The sequence below is a fragment of the Parasteatoda tepidariorum genome, chromosome 3 (assembly GCF_982258835.1).
Source record: "Parasteatoda tepidariorum strain Cologne lab strain chromosome 3, Ptep-v5.0, whole genome shotgun sequence".
Lineage (NCBI taxonomy): Eukaryota > Metazoa > Arthropoda > Arachnida > Araneae > Theridiidae > Parasteatoda > Parasteatoda tepidariorum.
This window is the reverse complement of record NC_141757.1, coordinates 102,673,242-102,691,716: the sequence shown is the minus strand read 5'-3', so window position 1 is coordinate 102,691,716 and position 18,475 is coordinate 102,673,242. Positions and strand designations below refer to the sequence as shown.

The 18,475-nt window shown below is 27.1% G+C and overlaps 1 protein-coding gene across 1 annotated transcript in view; it reads left to right on the top strand.

Moving 5' to 3' along the window:
- Positions 1-2,271, top strand: part of LOC107438782 (uncharacterized) — a 37,168-nt gene extending 34,897 nt beyond the window's left edge. The window contains exon 6 of the mRNA XM_016051151.3: positions 1,941-2,271. Within this exon, the coding sequence (XP_015906637.1) occupies positions 1,941-2,104 (164 nt within the window). The 3' untranslated portion in view covers positions 2,105-2,271. The remainder of the gene's footprint in view (positions 1-1,940) is intronic.
- The last annotated feature ends 16,204 nt before the right edge of the window (positions 2,272-18,475 follow it).

Sequence of the window (18,475 nt, the reverse complement as noted above, 5' to 3'; positions counted from 1 at the left end):
CCCTAAAATATAGATTAATTCTTGTTCATGCCAACGTTTACTATAGATAAGCGAAAAAGAAACGAATGATGTAGTTGTTGACATAGTTAAATGAGCCGATAAGAACCTTAATGATGGCAATATAAGCTAAAACACTAATGGTTACTCATAGAAAAGAAATTGCAAATATTTCTTTTTACTGAATATTGATATTGTTATTAGTTTGAGTATGTAGAAAACTCTGTAAGTAAATTTACAGAATATGTCATTCGATATTTGCGCATAATATGTATTTGAAAAAGTAGTTCTTTTCCTTAAAAAAAAAATGTTTGTTGCGTAAGTTCATCTGAACGTTTGCATCAAAATTTGTAAGCCTTTTAAAATATACTTAATGTACTACGTATTAAATTGTATTAAACTTATTAAAATTATAAAATTAATTAATGCTTATCAATTAGCTAATACTTATAAAATTTAGTATTTATTAATTAATCAATACTTATTAATTAGTACTTAATAAATTAGTCCATAAATCATCTATTGTTTGAAAAATCAAAGAAATCGATAGGAGATAGAAATGTATGGTTTGCTGAATTCTGCTAAAGAAACTAAATTCGTACTCCCACATTTTCAAAATTTGTAACAAAGTTTGTCAGCAGATGGCGCTTCGGAAAAAATTATGCATTTTTTTTTTTTAAAGGCCACTATTTAAAAGAATTATATGACGCTGAGTGAAGTCGAAGTGAACTAATCCAGTTCTAATATGACATGAAGCAAACAAAGTTGTATTGTTAACTTTGAAACTATCAGTGCCATGTCTTAGACATTTTGAAACGAATTTTAAAACATGATTGAAACAACCACAAGTTTGCTAAGCAGAGCGCAGGAGACCAAGCATTCTCTCATATCCTTTCTTTGATTTTTCAAATCAATCATTTTTGATTGATTTGAACTAATGCAAAACCTCATTTAATGCTTTCAGAATAAAAGAAAAATCATTCTTAAGAAATATGTTATGTAATTTAAAATTAAACATTCTTTTTAATAAAACATTTTAGTGATTCCTTAAAGCAATAAAATTGTTCTCTACAAATTTTCATTTAACGATACGAGGGATAAATTTTGTCATTTTTGGATTAAATAATACAAAACCTCATTTTGTGCTTTTGGAATTTAAAAAAATCTTTCTTAGAAAATATGTTCCGAAATTTAAAAACATATTTTCTTTTTAATAAAACATTTTAGCAATTTCCTGAGACAATGACAGTGATTTGTACGAATTGTCGTTTAATGATACAAGGTTTCATTTGCAAAGCTTAGTTTAACAAAGATAAACAAATTTCTTTAAAATTGGAAATGGTAAGATAGGAATTAACTTAAAAAAACGATCCAATTAAATTGCAAAGCAATCAAGCACTCGCCTCTCCTTAAGGTAATTTCAAGTTCGAGTTTCGGTAGCCAAGGAGAAGAAAGCATTTGAAAATCTCCCACGGTTTGTCATGGTTATGGATTTTAACCATTAACAATTTCCGTCAACACTGCTGTCGAGAAGCAACATACGAATGAATCAGCTGCTTTCGAATTAAACCTTTCAAATGCTTTCTTCTCCTTGTATTAAAAATATTTTTTAATTTTTAGAAAAAAAGCCCTCTATAACCTAGGAGTTCCTTTGTCTTGTAGGTTGTACTGCAAATTACAAGGCTAGGAAGTTGACCATTGATATTGTCAAATCCTTTATTCCTTTATAATCAAGTCTATTCTTATGCTCCAAATTTAAAATTCAACGCTGGCGATGAAATTAAATAAAACTGATGTGCAATGGCAAATATTTGCTTTCAATACAATAAAATAGTTAAATCTGACATTATTTAGGCTTGTAAGATTGGTGAATGTACTTCAATTCTTATACTTTGAAAATTAGAATTGCTATTACTTTTTTTTAACGTTATTATACATTACAGGTTTACCATTAACATGTGATTGTAAAGCTCGATGGATGAAGGAGCCAGCACAACTTTGTGGAGCAAACGTGTTTGGACTTGCTGAAGCTATATGCAATGGCCCAACTCCATTTAAAGGATATAGTTTCTTCAACGATACATTACCAAAAGATCTCGTTTGCTAATCTTTAATACTATAATTTTGGCTATTTGTGAAGATTTATTACGGTTCAGTTACTGGTTTTAATTAAATGATTAAAGGTCTTATAAACATTTCATTATTGTATTTTGTTAAAGGTTGAGACTGATTTCTCTAGTATGTGTAATAAAAATTTATGTTATCTAATATTAATTTTTTTCCATTTCTTTATTTTAGTATTCATTGAATTATAGCCTTCATATCAAAAATTTATTTGTTAAGAAGTTTAGTGCACTGCAAAAAATTCCGGATTAAATACAATAAAAAAAAAGGTACTTTTAATCTTAAAATTAATTTTTAGTGTAACCTTTGACGGAGAACATTTGGTGTACCGTAATTTTTACGGTAATGTTTATTGTAAAATCACTGAATTAATGCATTTTACAGCAACAGTTGCAGTATCAAATTATGGATTTTGCTGTAAAATGGAATTTACGGATAATGGATGCCAATACTGTTTACCGTGACTCGATCCAGTATTCTTTACAGTGTGGTCTTGCATATTCTAGTGTTGCATGCGTCACGTACAATAGCTGTTACTTAATGTTTGCATAAATTAAAACTGTAATTTTTTTATGCACTGAATATCTACAGAAAATCACAAGTTATGAATTTTTTTTTCAAATTCATTCATGTTATCAAATTTGAAAACTCTAAATTAAGAATCACTGTCTACTCAGTTGTATCGGGATGATACTGTGCTCACTTATAAGACATTTTCTGAAGACCTATTTTTATTAATTGTATTTTAATGTTATTACGATGTTTAAAAAACAGAAATTTGAAGTATTTTCTTAAAGTGTGCAAAATTCTTCAATTTTTATGGCTAATTTCTTTTCTGAAAGAATCCAAATTCATTATTTAAAAAAATAAAAGTATGCATCCCTTACACAGCGTATAGAGCTAAAATTTTGAACTTGTACTTTTTTTCAAAAAATAAATTAATGAATTCTGTTAGTTAAACGAGACAATTTAATTAACGCATTTTTTACAATATATAAACTGTGGCAAATGCTTTGCCGTGGTTTTAGTAATGTTATAATATGAATGTATCAATTATTTCTAAATCTGTCATTAGTTTGTCATGTAGGAGTATCTTTTAATGTCCAGGGCGTGACAGTTCACGAGAAAACAACATTAACCATACTTTTTGCTTATAGAAGGCTTTTGTAAGTTAGTTACAAAAAATTGAAGCATTTTAGCGATAAAAATTATTTTTATGATATTGCATTCATTGAAGATATGAAAATTTAATTGGTTTTTATGGAATATGGAACAAAAATTACAATAAAAGTTTTCTCAAGAACATATTTTTTCAATAGACTATAGATAAATAAATCTAAAATTTGAATAGTTTTTCACAATTAAGATAGCGGAAATTGTTTTTACAATCCACTGAACGTCATGCAGGGTACAGAAAGTGGCCACTTGTGAATTTCAGGTATACCATTTGCTTAATTGATATTTAATTCATATCTATTCTGAGATAAAATATAATTAAAAAATATCCAGGAGAAAAATAAATCTAATACCAAAATATGGTAAAATTTATAGTGCTCCTCGCTTCATGGGAACACCAAAACGGTCACTAATTTACAGAGAGGCTTTGGTAATCATTTTGGTAAAATTAACAATAAAATATTGTTTTTAATATGTATTAAATTTGGAAAATGTGGAAAAAGTTTGATAATTTTATCAAGATACTTTTGGGCATGGCATAAAAATTATTTATGCCATGCCCAAATTATTATGCCATGCTAAGTTAAATCTACTTTTCAGTTTGGTATTTTACTAAATGTAGGGCGACAGGAGCTATAATTCTGAAAACCACAATTTTAGATAAACAGCTGCCATACGAACGGAAACCGTTACCATGTTAATGGCTTAAAATACGTATATTTTGGTTTTATTACCAGAATTATGGTTTTTTTTCCCCAGAAATATTTTTGTCATACTGTGCGGTAATTGTACCAGAAAATGTTTCTCACCGTTAGCATTATTTTTCATTTGAATGATTTGAAATCAAATAAAGCAATTACTTTCGAGGTAAACAATGAGTGATGGTTATCGAGGGACTTTTCGTAACTGGTAATTAATTTAAATTAGCATTGGATTCGCAATGAACTTCGTTGTTGATCCACCAGATAATGTGTTTTTTTTTCGGAGACATTAAATACCATCTCCACACTTGCTACTTCAATTTGATTCGTATTTTTGTTACTCAAGCTAAATAAGAAAAAATTACTAAAGTATTTTTAAGTACAATATTTGGTACTTCCGCAAAATCTTTTCAAATGATCTTCTTGATATGACATTTTTTCAAATCTTTTTCATACTGAATGACGAGTTCATTTTGCGACACCCTCTTCAATCGTACGAGGTGCTTTATATTTCCGTTAACAGCACCTTTTTACGGACAATGTAGCAAAATAAATCTATCAATAAAATAATTTTATCATGAATTCGTATTTAGACTTTAACGGCAGTAGATTTCTCCACTCCATTAAGACTTTTCCCGTTATATTTTTTATCGAACCAAACTAATTGTATATATTCTACAAAACTAACTATGCAACTAAACGTTCGAAAACTTCATAGTTTAGTAATTTAATGTAAGAAAATATGTCTTTCCACTTGGCTTTAGTATTCGTGTATATTATGTATGTTTTATCACCAACGTTTGCTCTGCAATTGTGCAAAGCAAAACTGTAGTTCCACCTCTGAGAGCATTTTGATATTTACAAAAATAAAAAGGTAAATAATAAATTTAAAACATCTATTTTAGAATCTACATGTAGAACATATTTAATGACATCATTGATAATCTTCTAATATTTTTATAATGTAATATTTGTGCATTAATTTATTATTTATTTTTCATCAAGGTTTATTTGCAGTAGGATCAGATGGTTTGAGTAGCAATTAGACTTCTGACTTGCATTACAATAAATCCATTTTTTTCTTTTATTTTTTGTGCAGCACGCTATATTCACTTTCCATCACGCTAATAACCTCAACCTCTACCTTTTTTATTTTATTAATATGTTAAGTAAGTAATTTCAAATTCCCTTCTTCTATAAAAATCCTATTCTATAATCCATATCCTATTCTTCCCCTATTCTATAAAAATAAAATTTAAGTGTAAATTGTTTTCTCGTGATTGTGAAAGCACACTATATATATATATATATATATATATATATATATATATATATATATATATATATATATATATATATATATATATATATATATATATATATATATATATATATATATATATATATATATATATATATATATATATATATATATATATATATATATATATATATATATATATATATATATATATATAGTAATTTTTACCGAAGTGCATTGGTTAAATTAACAATGAAATATGATTTTGTAATATGTGGTAAAATTTGCTACATTTCGAAATTTTATCATGATTTTTAGAGCTTGGCATAAAGACCATTTATTCGGAAAAATTAACTTTTCAGTTTTGTATTTGTCACTAAATGTGTGGTAATAAGAATTATAATTTTGAAAACCAGGGTTTCCAGTTAAACGTTACCATATGAACAGAAAAATTACTAATTGAATGGTTTAAATATCGCAAATTTCGGTTTTACTTACAAGAAATATGTTTTTTTTTTTTAAACCAGAAATGTCCTTACCTTACAATACGGTTAATATTTACCTGATTTATTTTCTTTGTGACGAATAATTTCCTCCAATTTTTTGTGTCAAAATTATATAATTCTGCATAACGCCTTGATGCCCGGTGGATGAGGGATAGTGCTTGGGCCCTTGGTTCGATCCTCGGGCCGGGCAAGGTTGACTCAGCCTTTCATCCCTTCGGTATGTCGAAAAATGAGTATCAAACATGTTTAGGAAATAACACTGGGAGTTCCCCGTTGGGTTGAACACCCAAACATCTGCTCTTGCACCCCAGAGGCCAAAGGTCAAGAAAACTGAGTTGGGAGTTGGGCCTGGCCCTCTATGGGCTGTCGCTTCTGTGGTTAGTTTTATAATACGCGTTTTTGTTTAGGTATATTGATTTTTTTTAATATTTTGTTTTTGTGTAGTTAACAGTAGGATAATAGTAAACAAGAATTTGTTTTTGCGCAATTAACTGCAGGAAAACAACATACCAAAGTTTTGACCTTGTACTAATGGATGCTAATAATAAATCTCATAAAATAAGAGTATTAAAATGTACATTCAAAACTAATGAACCTCTAAATCTATTGTTTTCTATTTTTGGGAAAAATATTCCGTCGAAATACTGAAGAGCATGCAGAGCCTTTCTTTCACACTGATAAAGTAGGAACTTTATTTCCAACCTCCTTTAAAAGATACTATCGATTGATACGCTATCATCAAAAGTGTTTTTCGCTGCAAAACAGCACTGAAAAGAAAGAAATAAAAGAACGAAAGTCAGAAATTTAACCTAAAATCGAAGATGGTAGTTGAAGAAGATTCTTCGTTCTGAAACTCTTTGGACCTCAGAACTTTTTCTACGACGTTTAAGATGCGAACATAAAATGGCTTTTATTATAAAGCAATGAACTGCGTTAAAAGATAAAAATAAATGACAGAAAACGCAATTAATCTTTTCTCAGCTTTATTGGCGCAGAAGAAATGTGATTGTCATCTGTCCCCGAAATTTGCGAATCCTTAGAGTTTTTCAGAAATTTATTTTCATTTGAATTGATATCTTTCTCAATCATTTTGGCATCCAGATGATTTTCAAAGTGTCTTTATTGTTTTCATTATAAATGATCCATCAGTTATCTAGTAAGGCATTTTTGAAAATCACTTATGAACTATTCACTCATAATCATATATATATATATATATATATATATATATATATATATATATATATATATATATATATATATATATATATATATATATATATATATATATATATATATATATATATATATATATATATATATATATATATATATATATATATATATATATATATATATATATAAATTTTAATATAATGATGATTAAAGTCCACTCACGCTCTATTCACGCATGTTAATTATAAATGTTTGATTTTTTTTAAATCTACTTATGATCTATTCACGCACAACCATTTAAAATATTTGGACATTTATAAATTTACGAAAAATAGCAACCCATAATAAATATTAAGAAACCTGCTTATTTAAAAAAAAATAGATAAATGTATGGGAAAACGTGATGTAACCTGATTACACAATTTTAAATACCAACTGAAAAAATAAATTTTAATAATTGACTTACATACAAAACTCCTTTATTTTGTTTGCTTATTCTTAAAAATAAAAAAAATATATGACAAAACAGCATTGTACATAATCTGTTTTGAGAAAAGGTAAAAAAGTTCATTAAAATTTAAAGGAATGATTATAAAGTAAATTCCTTCATTATGAAATTCTTGCATTGCATTAAGATGATATCTTACTTAGTATGTTTAATGACATTTGCTCAATTAAGGGTGATATTGTTCTATGTAAAAGTACGTACAGTGCGCAAGAAAAATAGACCACCCTGAATAACTTTTGATCTAAAGAGCGGATCTTCACGTTCTAATTCTCAATCGTAATGTTTTGAGGGGGTGACTTCAAATATGCTGAATAATTATTAGAGACGATATAATCGATAAGTTGAGAAATCAGGCACAAAAATGTTTTTTCTCTGAATAAACATATCTTTTTTTCGTGGATTCAGATTTCAGACGACCAATATGTAAGGGGTAGTCACAATCTGGGAAATACGGCCAGGAGTGCTATCCAAAGTTCCGACCCCAAAATGTTTATTTTAATTTTTGCGTATTTTGCTATATCTCAAGAAATTTGCAAGATAAATGAAAAATTTTTGGAAAACAATTATAAAATTCATTCGTCCAGAGATAATTCCATGCAAAAAATAAACTTTAATGAAGATTTATTAGTATTTTATTTAATAATAGTTGAAACATATTTTAATTGTAAAGCATAAATTTTTTTCGCAATTTTGAAGTAGGTTATTTTACATGGGAAAATACAAAATTTAAACGAAATCATTTAAATTATTCAACTGATTTTGCTTAAATTTTGTATTTTGCCATGTAAAATTACCTACTTTAAACTGACCAAAAAATTTTACACCTTACAATTTTTCGACTATTTTTAACTAAAATTAAAAACAAAAACAATAAACATTTACAGAAATTCATTTTTTGCAAAGAATTATCTTTGAACAAATGAATTTTATAAATTGTGTGCAAACTTTTCCGTTCCCTTAAAAAGCTCTCGAGATATGGCGAAATACGGTAAAAGTAAAAGTAAATATTAGAGATACAAACTTTGAATCGGTCTCCTGACCAAACTATGGGAACTATATTTGCCAGATATATTCCAGATATATTTCCCAGACCCACCATATTTTGGTTGTCAGAAATCCGAATCAGTTAAAAAAAGGTGAATTCATTCAGAAAAAGTACGCTCTTGTGCCTGAGTTCGTAACATACAATATCATCTGCACTATCTAATTAGCATATTTGAGGTCACCTCCGCAAAACATTAAGAGTGAGTCCTAGAACGTGAAGATCCGAATATTAGATTAAAAGTTATTCAGAGTGTTAAATTTTTTTGGCGCAATGACCACACATTATAATTTCATTAGAATTATATTTTTAATAAAGTGAATTTGTTTTAAGTGCAGCTAAATCTATTAAAACCCTGAATTCAATGCTTGGAAATTATATTTATGCTTGCAGTATTATATTTTCTTTAAATATTTATGAACTCAAAAACTTGATTGTAAAATAATCAAAATATAATGCAAAAATAAATATTGTAAAAATAAATATGTAATTCAGAGTTTGATTTTAATTAGACATGCGATCGCTTTGCTCACGTTGCTCGAAACTTAAAAGACATAATTACAATAGAATTTCGTTTTTGACTTTCATCTGAGATATATAGGAAAATATATTCTGTCTTAATATAAGCTCGTAATTTAATAATACAATCTCTTATGTCTGATAAATTATAAAAACTAAATCTAAAAAAATAATTTTATAATAAATAATTACATTTTCTACCACTTTTAAACTATGTATGCATTTGATTGAATTTTCGGTCTTATCCATTTTCGGAAACAAATTTTCAGATGTTATTTAATAATCTTAATTGAATATTTTAGTGCATATTCTATTCAAGTATGGCGAAAAATAGAACAAAAGATTTAAAATTTATTTTTAGACAAAAATGGTGGAGCGTTAAAGTACAAACAAACCGGTAAGATGTCAATTCAAATGAAAATTAAAAAAAAACTGGTCAAAAACTAAAAGAATATTATGTTTTTCTAATTCTCTTTGTAAGTTTATGATTCAAATAAATCGGAAAATACATTATTGAATTCAAAACATGCTGTGAGTTTAGTGTTCAGTCTTGCTAAGAGTCTTAAGACTCATAACTGAACTTTACATGGAATTGTACAGTAATTGAAATTACATGGTACTGTACAGGGAATTGCTAACGCAATTGCGCATGTTTTGTACAAAAAAAAATTGTTTAAGATAAATTGCAAGATTATAAATTTTATTTCTGTTGCTAAACAAAAACAGATATTAAAAAAATTTTTATCAGAAAGAAAATATTTCCATTAAAAGCATTGCTCTGTTCTTAAACTGAAAATTACAAATACAATTTTCAATTTCTGTTTTATTTACGTCGCACTGCAGCTGCACAAAGGACTATTGGTGAGGGTCAGGAAAACATTCCTGAGTATTATCCGAAAACAAGCCATCACAATTTTAATCTACTGAGGAGGGGATGTCTCCTCTTTTTTGATATCCTAAGGATCTGGGCTCGCGAGCACTTCATGGTAGAATAGTTTAACAAGGACCAATACCACCCACCACTTTACAAAGCACGCCTTTTATTTTTGGGCAAAAAATGTTTTTCGACGTTTTTTTCCGGATTTGGGAGGGGGGTCGAAGCTAAAACTCCTCTAGAGAAAATCACATCTGCTTACTTTTGTAATACTTCTGAGTTAACCCTGGCATTAACCACTATTTTGTGTTCCTTTCTTATATTAACTATTAGGATATAAATACTCACATTGCAATGTAGAGGGATATGGGTGTTTCTGCTCCAGGGATCCAGGGCGTCCCTAGGAATCCCACTAGCTGAAGAAAAAGTTAATTTTTCTGCTTTAGGGGACTCTTTTCAATTTTGATTCCTTTTATGGTAGTTAATTCTTCAAATATTCTTATTATTCATATTAGTTTACTTATTTTAGTCATTTTCAATTAGTTATTTTAGCTAATTATTTTTAAATAAGAAGCAAAATTTTTATAAATCACCTGTGCAGAGGTCATTGACTTCAAGCATGCAAGGTAAAATATATTACTCGTTTTCCACAAACATTTCTAAGTGACTCATCATGATTAACAAGATTTATCTTGCATCATGTTAACTTGCTTTTCCTCGCTAGAGGCATTCCATTACCGCTGGAGTTGCTGTGATTATCAGTAAACCAATCAGGAAAGAATAACCAATGGCATCATGCATTTTGACTCAAGCAGGAATACGTTTTCCATGCAATGCATTCCGTGCCATAATCTATCGTATGAAAATCGAAGCTGTCACTGAGTAATCAGTGTTTTTGCTTGATATTTATTCTTCATCGCAGTTCAAATTTCGTATTTTAGCCTTTGCGTCATCCACAATGGAAGTCAAAACTTTTCTTCCTACTACGATCTATTTTAAAGAAATTCGTTCATATTTCGTCACATTTTATTTTCTTAGTTTATATTTCGTTAAATCAGTTCATTTGTAACATTTCTTACATCACAGTTCATACAGTGCAGTTTCAAAGAAATTAATTTTTAGTCTTAGGTTCTGAAAGTTTACTGTATTGTTCACTATATAATGAATCTATTATCAAGAAAAGTTGTTTTGCGAATCCTGTAATTATTTTGTGAAAATTTTCCGGAAAAAAAAATATGTTTCAAAGAGATTTTCAAAAAATGTCTTCAATTCTCATAAAACAAATAAGAAACTTTTTTTTGGAAATATAAAGATAAAATTTCTTTACATTTTTAAAAAAAGTTAGTTTTCAGAAAAAAATATTAGTTAATGATTTAATCTTATATATTTGTTTTGAGGTTTAAAAAAATTAATTTTTGTAGGTTAAAAAATGTTTTTAGTTTTAGAAAAATAGTCTTCTAGAATTGTATGCTTCAAGTTCGCGAGAAATAATTTTTAAATTTAAAAAAAAAATATTTGTAAGTTTTTTTGATAAATAATTTTATTTTTAAAATATTAATACTCGAAAACTAAACATGTTATTTTAAGAAAAACTATCTCAAACTTTTTTTCTTAAAATATATATTTAATAATCGGAAAATATAAGCATTAGTTTTTGTGAATCAGGGGAAAATAGGTTTTGCGTTTAAACTTGAAAATTTTGTTTTAAAATTTTATATTTTTAAGAAAAATATTTCTATGTATTTTAATAAAATGATTATTTTTGAGGATTTGATTGTTTCGGACAATGATTGTTTTTTAGTTTTTTTAAATCAATTCTCTTTGTGAAAAGTAGTATCAATTCTTTTTTTATTAAAATTTAAGACAAATAAATTTTTTAATGTTCAGAAATTATTCCTCTAAGGATTATATATTTTTCATATTTGAAAAAGAGCTTAAACATAAATGTATATTATATTTTGTAAAAGTGCCCGTGTCAGTAAAAATAAGAATGTCAGTTCGCAAATTAAATATTAATTAAATTATATAAACTAAGTATGTCGGGTGATAGTAGTATTAGAACTCATGAATTAATAAAAATTTTTTAGGAAGAAATATATGTGGTTTTGCGAATTCGATAAAATTGTATCTGCTCACTCGTTTGTATGAAAACTCATTTTAAAACTCTTACAATGGGGCATAATTTTAATACTTTAACCAGTACAACAATAACTGCTGCAAATACTATTCTGGGAAAATTTCTGGAAATAATGATTAAACAATAACAACTCATCAAGAACTTTATTAACTAAATGTGCATACTAATTTTCTTTTCCATGCTTTACTTACTTTTATAACTGGTAATTATATACCGTGTATCTGTCTGAAAAATATGCTTTTTGCTTTTCGAAACCATATTTTACACGTTATGTGTCTCAATCATTAAAAACATCATCATTTTCTAATATTTACTTCACTATATCTAACTCACATAATTCCGGTTCATTATATTAAGAGACTTTCATGAAAATATTTTTATAATTTATAACATTTCAAAATTACATTTTTAAAGAAAATATTTTTTCTGCTCCCGTTGTTCCAACTCACACTATAGTTTAAAATTCTTAATTTTAAAAACGTCGAAATATTTTTTAATCAGTTTTAGCAAAAACTTCGCTGTTTTCACTTTAATGGGCAAAAATTTTTTGTTGATATTCAATGTGTTTTTTATGTTTCAGTATTATGTAAATTTTTTGATTTGTGCTAGAAACATTATTCGAATAATTAAATATTAATAATCATATCTCAGACTCGAGGCCTATCTTACACTTAATAGTAGAGACTCATGTTTAAAACTTTTGATTTTCTAAAATTTGTTCTTCTAACAAAGAAAAGCATGTTAGAAAATTTTTGACCACTAAGGAAATAATTTGTTATTCTTCTTTGAAATTCATTACTGAAGACCAAAACTTCATAACTTCTCATGATATAAACTTAAAAATACACTGATTTGAAAGAACAATTCATTCGGTTTGGGATTACTTTTACATTTAGTTACTATTAAAATTTATTGTATGTTTTACAATTTTTTTTGGCTTTTTGATGAAACAGCTGTTTTAACCATACAGATTCCAACTCCATATTTTAAAATGATTTGTATCAGGATCTTCTGATTTTTGTTCAAATAATTACTTTATTGACACATGCTTATAGCCCTTTGAGTTTACTTCTTTTCTTATAAATATTAACATTATTTCCCTGATTCAAATTTTACTAATAGTTGTAAAATAACTCATCAGGAGGAAGCATTTCAGTTCAAATCTATAAAAAAAAAATTTTATTTTTTGAATAGTCACCTGTAAGGTAATAATGAAATATTCTTAGTGGATGGTCATCTACACATGTATAACATTTAAATAGTGTGTTAATATTTTGTGGGAATTTTTGAAACCAAAACATCGGTTTCAGCACGAGACAAATTATTATCATTTCTCACTTTCGGTTTTAGCATAAGTGACCAAGTTCACATCGGTTTCAGCACGACAAATTATCATCATAAAATATTCTGTTTTAGCCTTCAATCGGTGTTCATTAAAATTTGAGGAAGTTAATAAAAAGTCATAATGTTAACCAGAAAATTATTTACCTCCGCTATTTCTCATTAACATACTTCATCAGTTCGGATGCCAAATGTAAGGAATGCAGGGTTAAATTTCATCTCATTATCTGGAGTTCGCTTTAAGTTGAGCAACATATTATTTATTTAAACTAAAGATACATATGGAATTGTTCCTCATTTATTGTATATTTGTATAAAAAAAGAATAAAATCTTTCGCTAACATCATATTAACTTTCAGTATGTCTTTACTAAAATACCTCATAGACTATTTTATCGTCATACTGATAACTTTTTACTGGAGTTTAGCTAGTAAATGCTCTATTCCATTTAAAACTACTCGTAAATGCATGCTAAATTTGAGAAATACAACTCAAGTATAAGAAGTATTTTCAAATATGTATTTGTTCAGTTTAAGAACTGACTGTCTTATTTTTACTTGAATGGATATTTTTGCGAAATATATATATTTATGTTTAAACGCAACGATTATACAAACTTAAATAAAATATATGATCCTCAGAGAATAAATTTCTCATAAATTATTTCAAATAAACCTAAGCTTTGCGTCAGAAGGGAGACACGTGTTCATTTACCCCTCCCTCAAAAAAACCATTCACATATCAGTTCAATGTCATTTTTTAACCAGAAAATAATATTGTTTAATGAAGTGAATTAAATGATAAAGTGGAGAATGTTGTAACTTGGACCAATTTTATTTTGCTTATTTTACGCAAGAAGAAGTAATATATATAATTTTGAAACAAATACATACATATTAATATTTATAATAATCATAATATTAATATTTTTTATCGATTTTTTATCAGTATTTTTTGAGAAGGAATTAGCTCTCACACTTCAGAATTTTTTTAGTTAAGAGCAATTGGTACGACAATTGGACTTTGAATTGGACATTCATATTTGGTACCTTAATCTACCGGATGTTGATAAAATCTAGATTTTCGTGCTATTGAAACTTATTTTTCATGTAGCCTGCATAAACTAAAATAAATCTAGTTAATCATAATGCCAAATAAGTTCACCACACATATATTGATTTTATTAGGTACTACTTATTGATAAGTATTCATATAAATATATACCTTTGTAATTTACTGCTGGTACAGGTAGATTTTGACGTTCAAAGTCCAAAAAAGTTTAAGTTCAAAGATCTTTGAAAGTACTTTGACCTTTAATGCAAAGGTCCTCTAAAAATACATACCTCTTAATAGTTAGTGTCGAAAAAGTAAAACATAAAATAATAGTCAGTTGAGAAGTTAATTTATTTCAAACAAAAGTAATACTGCTACGTAAACAGATATGTTTTTCGTTAAATTACAGGCTCTATAGTTTTTATTCCCTAAAAAACCTTAAAAATTTTTTTCCTCATATAATAATTTTGCATAAAAGACATATCCTGCAAATCTGAACTAAATAAAAAGTGTTTAATATCCAATCTTGCCTAATTTTTAAGACTTTGTTTGTGTCTTTTTTAAAGAAACTATCTTTAATTCTGAATTAATTGTAAATATTTCTTAAGATACCTAAGTCTAAAAACAAAATTTTAGAGTTTATGATTTTTAAATATTATTCAAAATTTAACCCCGTAGTTGGACAATTCGCAAATCTGAACTAAATAAATGTCAAATATCCAATCTTGACTGATTTTTTAAACTTTGTTTTTTTTGTCTTTCTTAAAAAAATTATCTTTAACTCTGAACTAATTTTAAATATTTTTTAAGATACCTAAGTCTAAAAACAAAATTTTAGAGTTTATGATTTTTAAATATTATTCAAAATTTAACCCGTAGTTGGACAATTCGCTAATTGTGGATATTTTTAAAAACCTGAAACCATGATAAAAAGAACTTGAAAATTTTTTTAATTTTGTATTTTCTTAATTCTGACGAATTTTTGTACATTCTTAAGTCTGAAAAATCAAGGAAATTGTTATTTTTGAATATTATTCGGCTTTTTGACCTTGTCAAAAAAGTCGAGAAGACTAATTTAGGATATTTTTTTAAGATTTTAACTTATTTAAAGAATATTACTTATATTTAAAAATGCTTTGCTTTACGAACTCAGCATACGAATCAAAACTTATAAACGAATTTTATTCTTAAACTTCATGATATTCTTATCATACTATAGTCCAAATATTCGTGTTTTCAGAATATTTTTTGGAATATATACTCCAGATGCTATGCTTCAAGAGTTAACAAATAAAAAATAAATTTTTTCATTCCAAAAAAACGTAAAATGGTTCTTAAACATGTTTTCAAAAATGAATAGATCTTTTTCCCTATTCAACTCTCCTATAATCATATTAAATTTCCATCTTCGAATTCAATAAAGTTATAGTCATGTCTGTCGAAATACATTGCGAAATTCAATGAGATATATAATATTTCAGAAATATTTATTCCCCACGACTTATTCTTAAAAATAATATATCACGCATTCTTATTCCCATTGTCTTCAGAATTTATAATTCTAGGATAAATTGTAACTTTAGGCATCTTATTCTCACAGTATGTTTAAATAAAATCTCCAGATTCGTTGCAACTAAAGGCATAATTATTTATCAGATATATATATATATTTTTTGCAAAACAAACAATCTCTTGCGAAAAGAATTTAATTTGCATATTTTAGGAAATTATTGCTTTGGGACGAAATGAATATTTTAAAATAGTTATAAGTAATAAACTTGTTTCAATAAGTTTTTAGAATAAATTAATTTTACAACTTGATTTGATTAGTTTTTTGAAAATAGGTTAGAAATCTGTAAATGTTAAAAAAAAAAAATTATAAAGTGCTGTTATACAATATCTCAGGTAAATTACACGTAAGAAAATTTATCAAGGTTTCCCTTGGTTTACCAAAGTCATTAGAAAAAAAAATAAACTGATTATGTCCCTGGCGAAGAATAAAGCTTATTTTGAAATGAAAACCCTTAATCTTAAAGTTTTTAAAAAAATACATTCAAAGGACCATGCATATTAAGCCTGAAAATTATATGTAAGTGAAAAATAGACAAAATGGTGTTTGGCACCATTTTTAGTGGCCATTCAAAGCGAACAAGGGGTTAAATCCACCGAACCAATTTATATAGTGGGATTGAAATGCATTCTCTTTCCGTTAAGAGCTCAGCAAGATCTAGAGTCCCTTTCTCTAACTTAGTTAAAGAGTTACTACATGCAGTTGACAAACTGATAGCGCTTAGAGCTGAAATTTGCCAAAACCGAACGAAGCAAAAACTTTCTCCTAGACTGTACATGAAATGATCGGCAAGGGATGTTTACGTCTCAAAATTATAGGTATGTTATTTAATTACAGCTTCTGAAGATCAAATTTCATCTAAGTTTTGTTTTTAGTTTTAAAAAGCAAACAAATATAAGGAAATTTCTGAGACCCTTTTTTGAAACATCTCGAAACTTATTTTCAATAAAATTCAAAAAGCCTATTAGAGAAAACAGCAAGGGACAAGAATTTACTTTTTTCCTGTTACTTGGTTACTGACTTAACTGCATAATGATTTATTCCAAATTTAGCATGGTTGTGTAAAATTCAACTAACATTTAAGCAACGTTAAGTCTTTGTGCATAATTTTTAAAGACATTTTATTTTTAAGTTTTACTACATGCATGTTAGATGAAGCTAAATTTGTATAGTAATAATCTTTGTCCGACCTGAGAGAATTTAGATAGCAGACAAATTTGGATTTATGAAGATAGTTCTGCAGATTGACCCTGAAAATAGTTCTTCTACCTAGGTTTATATTCTCTTTTCTCTTTAATATTAAATTGTAATTTTTCAATGTATCTATTATGTGATTTTGTCATAAATATGATTTTGTCGTGGATTAAAGAATAGAAGTTTGAGGCAATCTTCGTCAAGGGTGGTAGACAACTGCGATATATTTCTCTTTAGCTACCCTAATCTGTTTGTCGTAACTCATTAACTTAGATGCAGGAATTACATGTAATTCTCTTCGGTCGGGTCAAATTATGTTAACATTGCAATGAGCTACATTGTACAGTTATAGTTCTTTTTACCAAACAAAATACGAAACTGAAAAGTAAACTTAACCGAATAGAAGATTTTTATAGTAGGCTCTAAAGTATCATGATAAAATTGTCAGATTTCAGCACATTTACTAAATTTCATCCTATATTATAAATCCGTATTTAATTGCTAATTTTACCAAAATTTTTACCAAAGCGATATTTTGATGATCACGTAGAACCAGAAACACGGTAAAATTTGACCATACTCTTTTCTCAGTGTATGACGAGACTCGTAACATAGACAGCATTTCAAATTTTTTAGAACATAATATAATTAATTGAAAATGAAAAAAAAAATTCCTGAAACATGCCTTAAAATAAGTACCAATAAAAAAGAGTACGATTTTCTATAAATATTTTTAAGTATATATTGGTATTTTTGTTAAATATGAAACTTTATCTTTCTTTTAAACCAATGTCAAATGTACTAAAAATTCCTAAATTGTCTGCCAGTCGATATACGAAAGAGTCATTGAAAAAATCATTAGTCATACCATTACTCATTGAAAAAACTAGAAAAAAATGGAAAAGGGAACACAAAATACCAATTTTATAAAATTACCCAAAGCAAAGTCACAACATTTCTCATCGTTTCCAAAACATATATTTAAGAATGATGATGACTATACAATCAAAATTAGCTATTATTGTTAAAAACAACCAAAATTCGTTTTTAACAAGGAGCAAAAATAATATATATGGTTACAAATAATTTTAAACATGGATTGCTTTCCATATAAAACATTTTGAGAAAAATCACTGTTTTTAAAGGAACATGTAAATTAAATTTAATTAATAATATAGGTCATGTGAGAAAGTTTTTTTTTGTATCTTATATAAAAACACATCTAGTTGCTCATAAAATCTAATTTTTTTGCATGAAGAACAAAAATAAACAAGGCTGTTCTTTAAGAAATTAAAA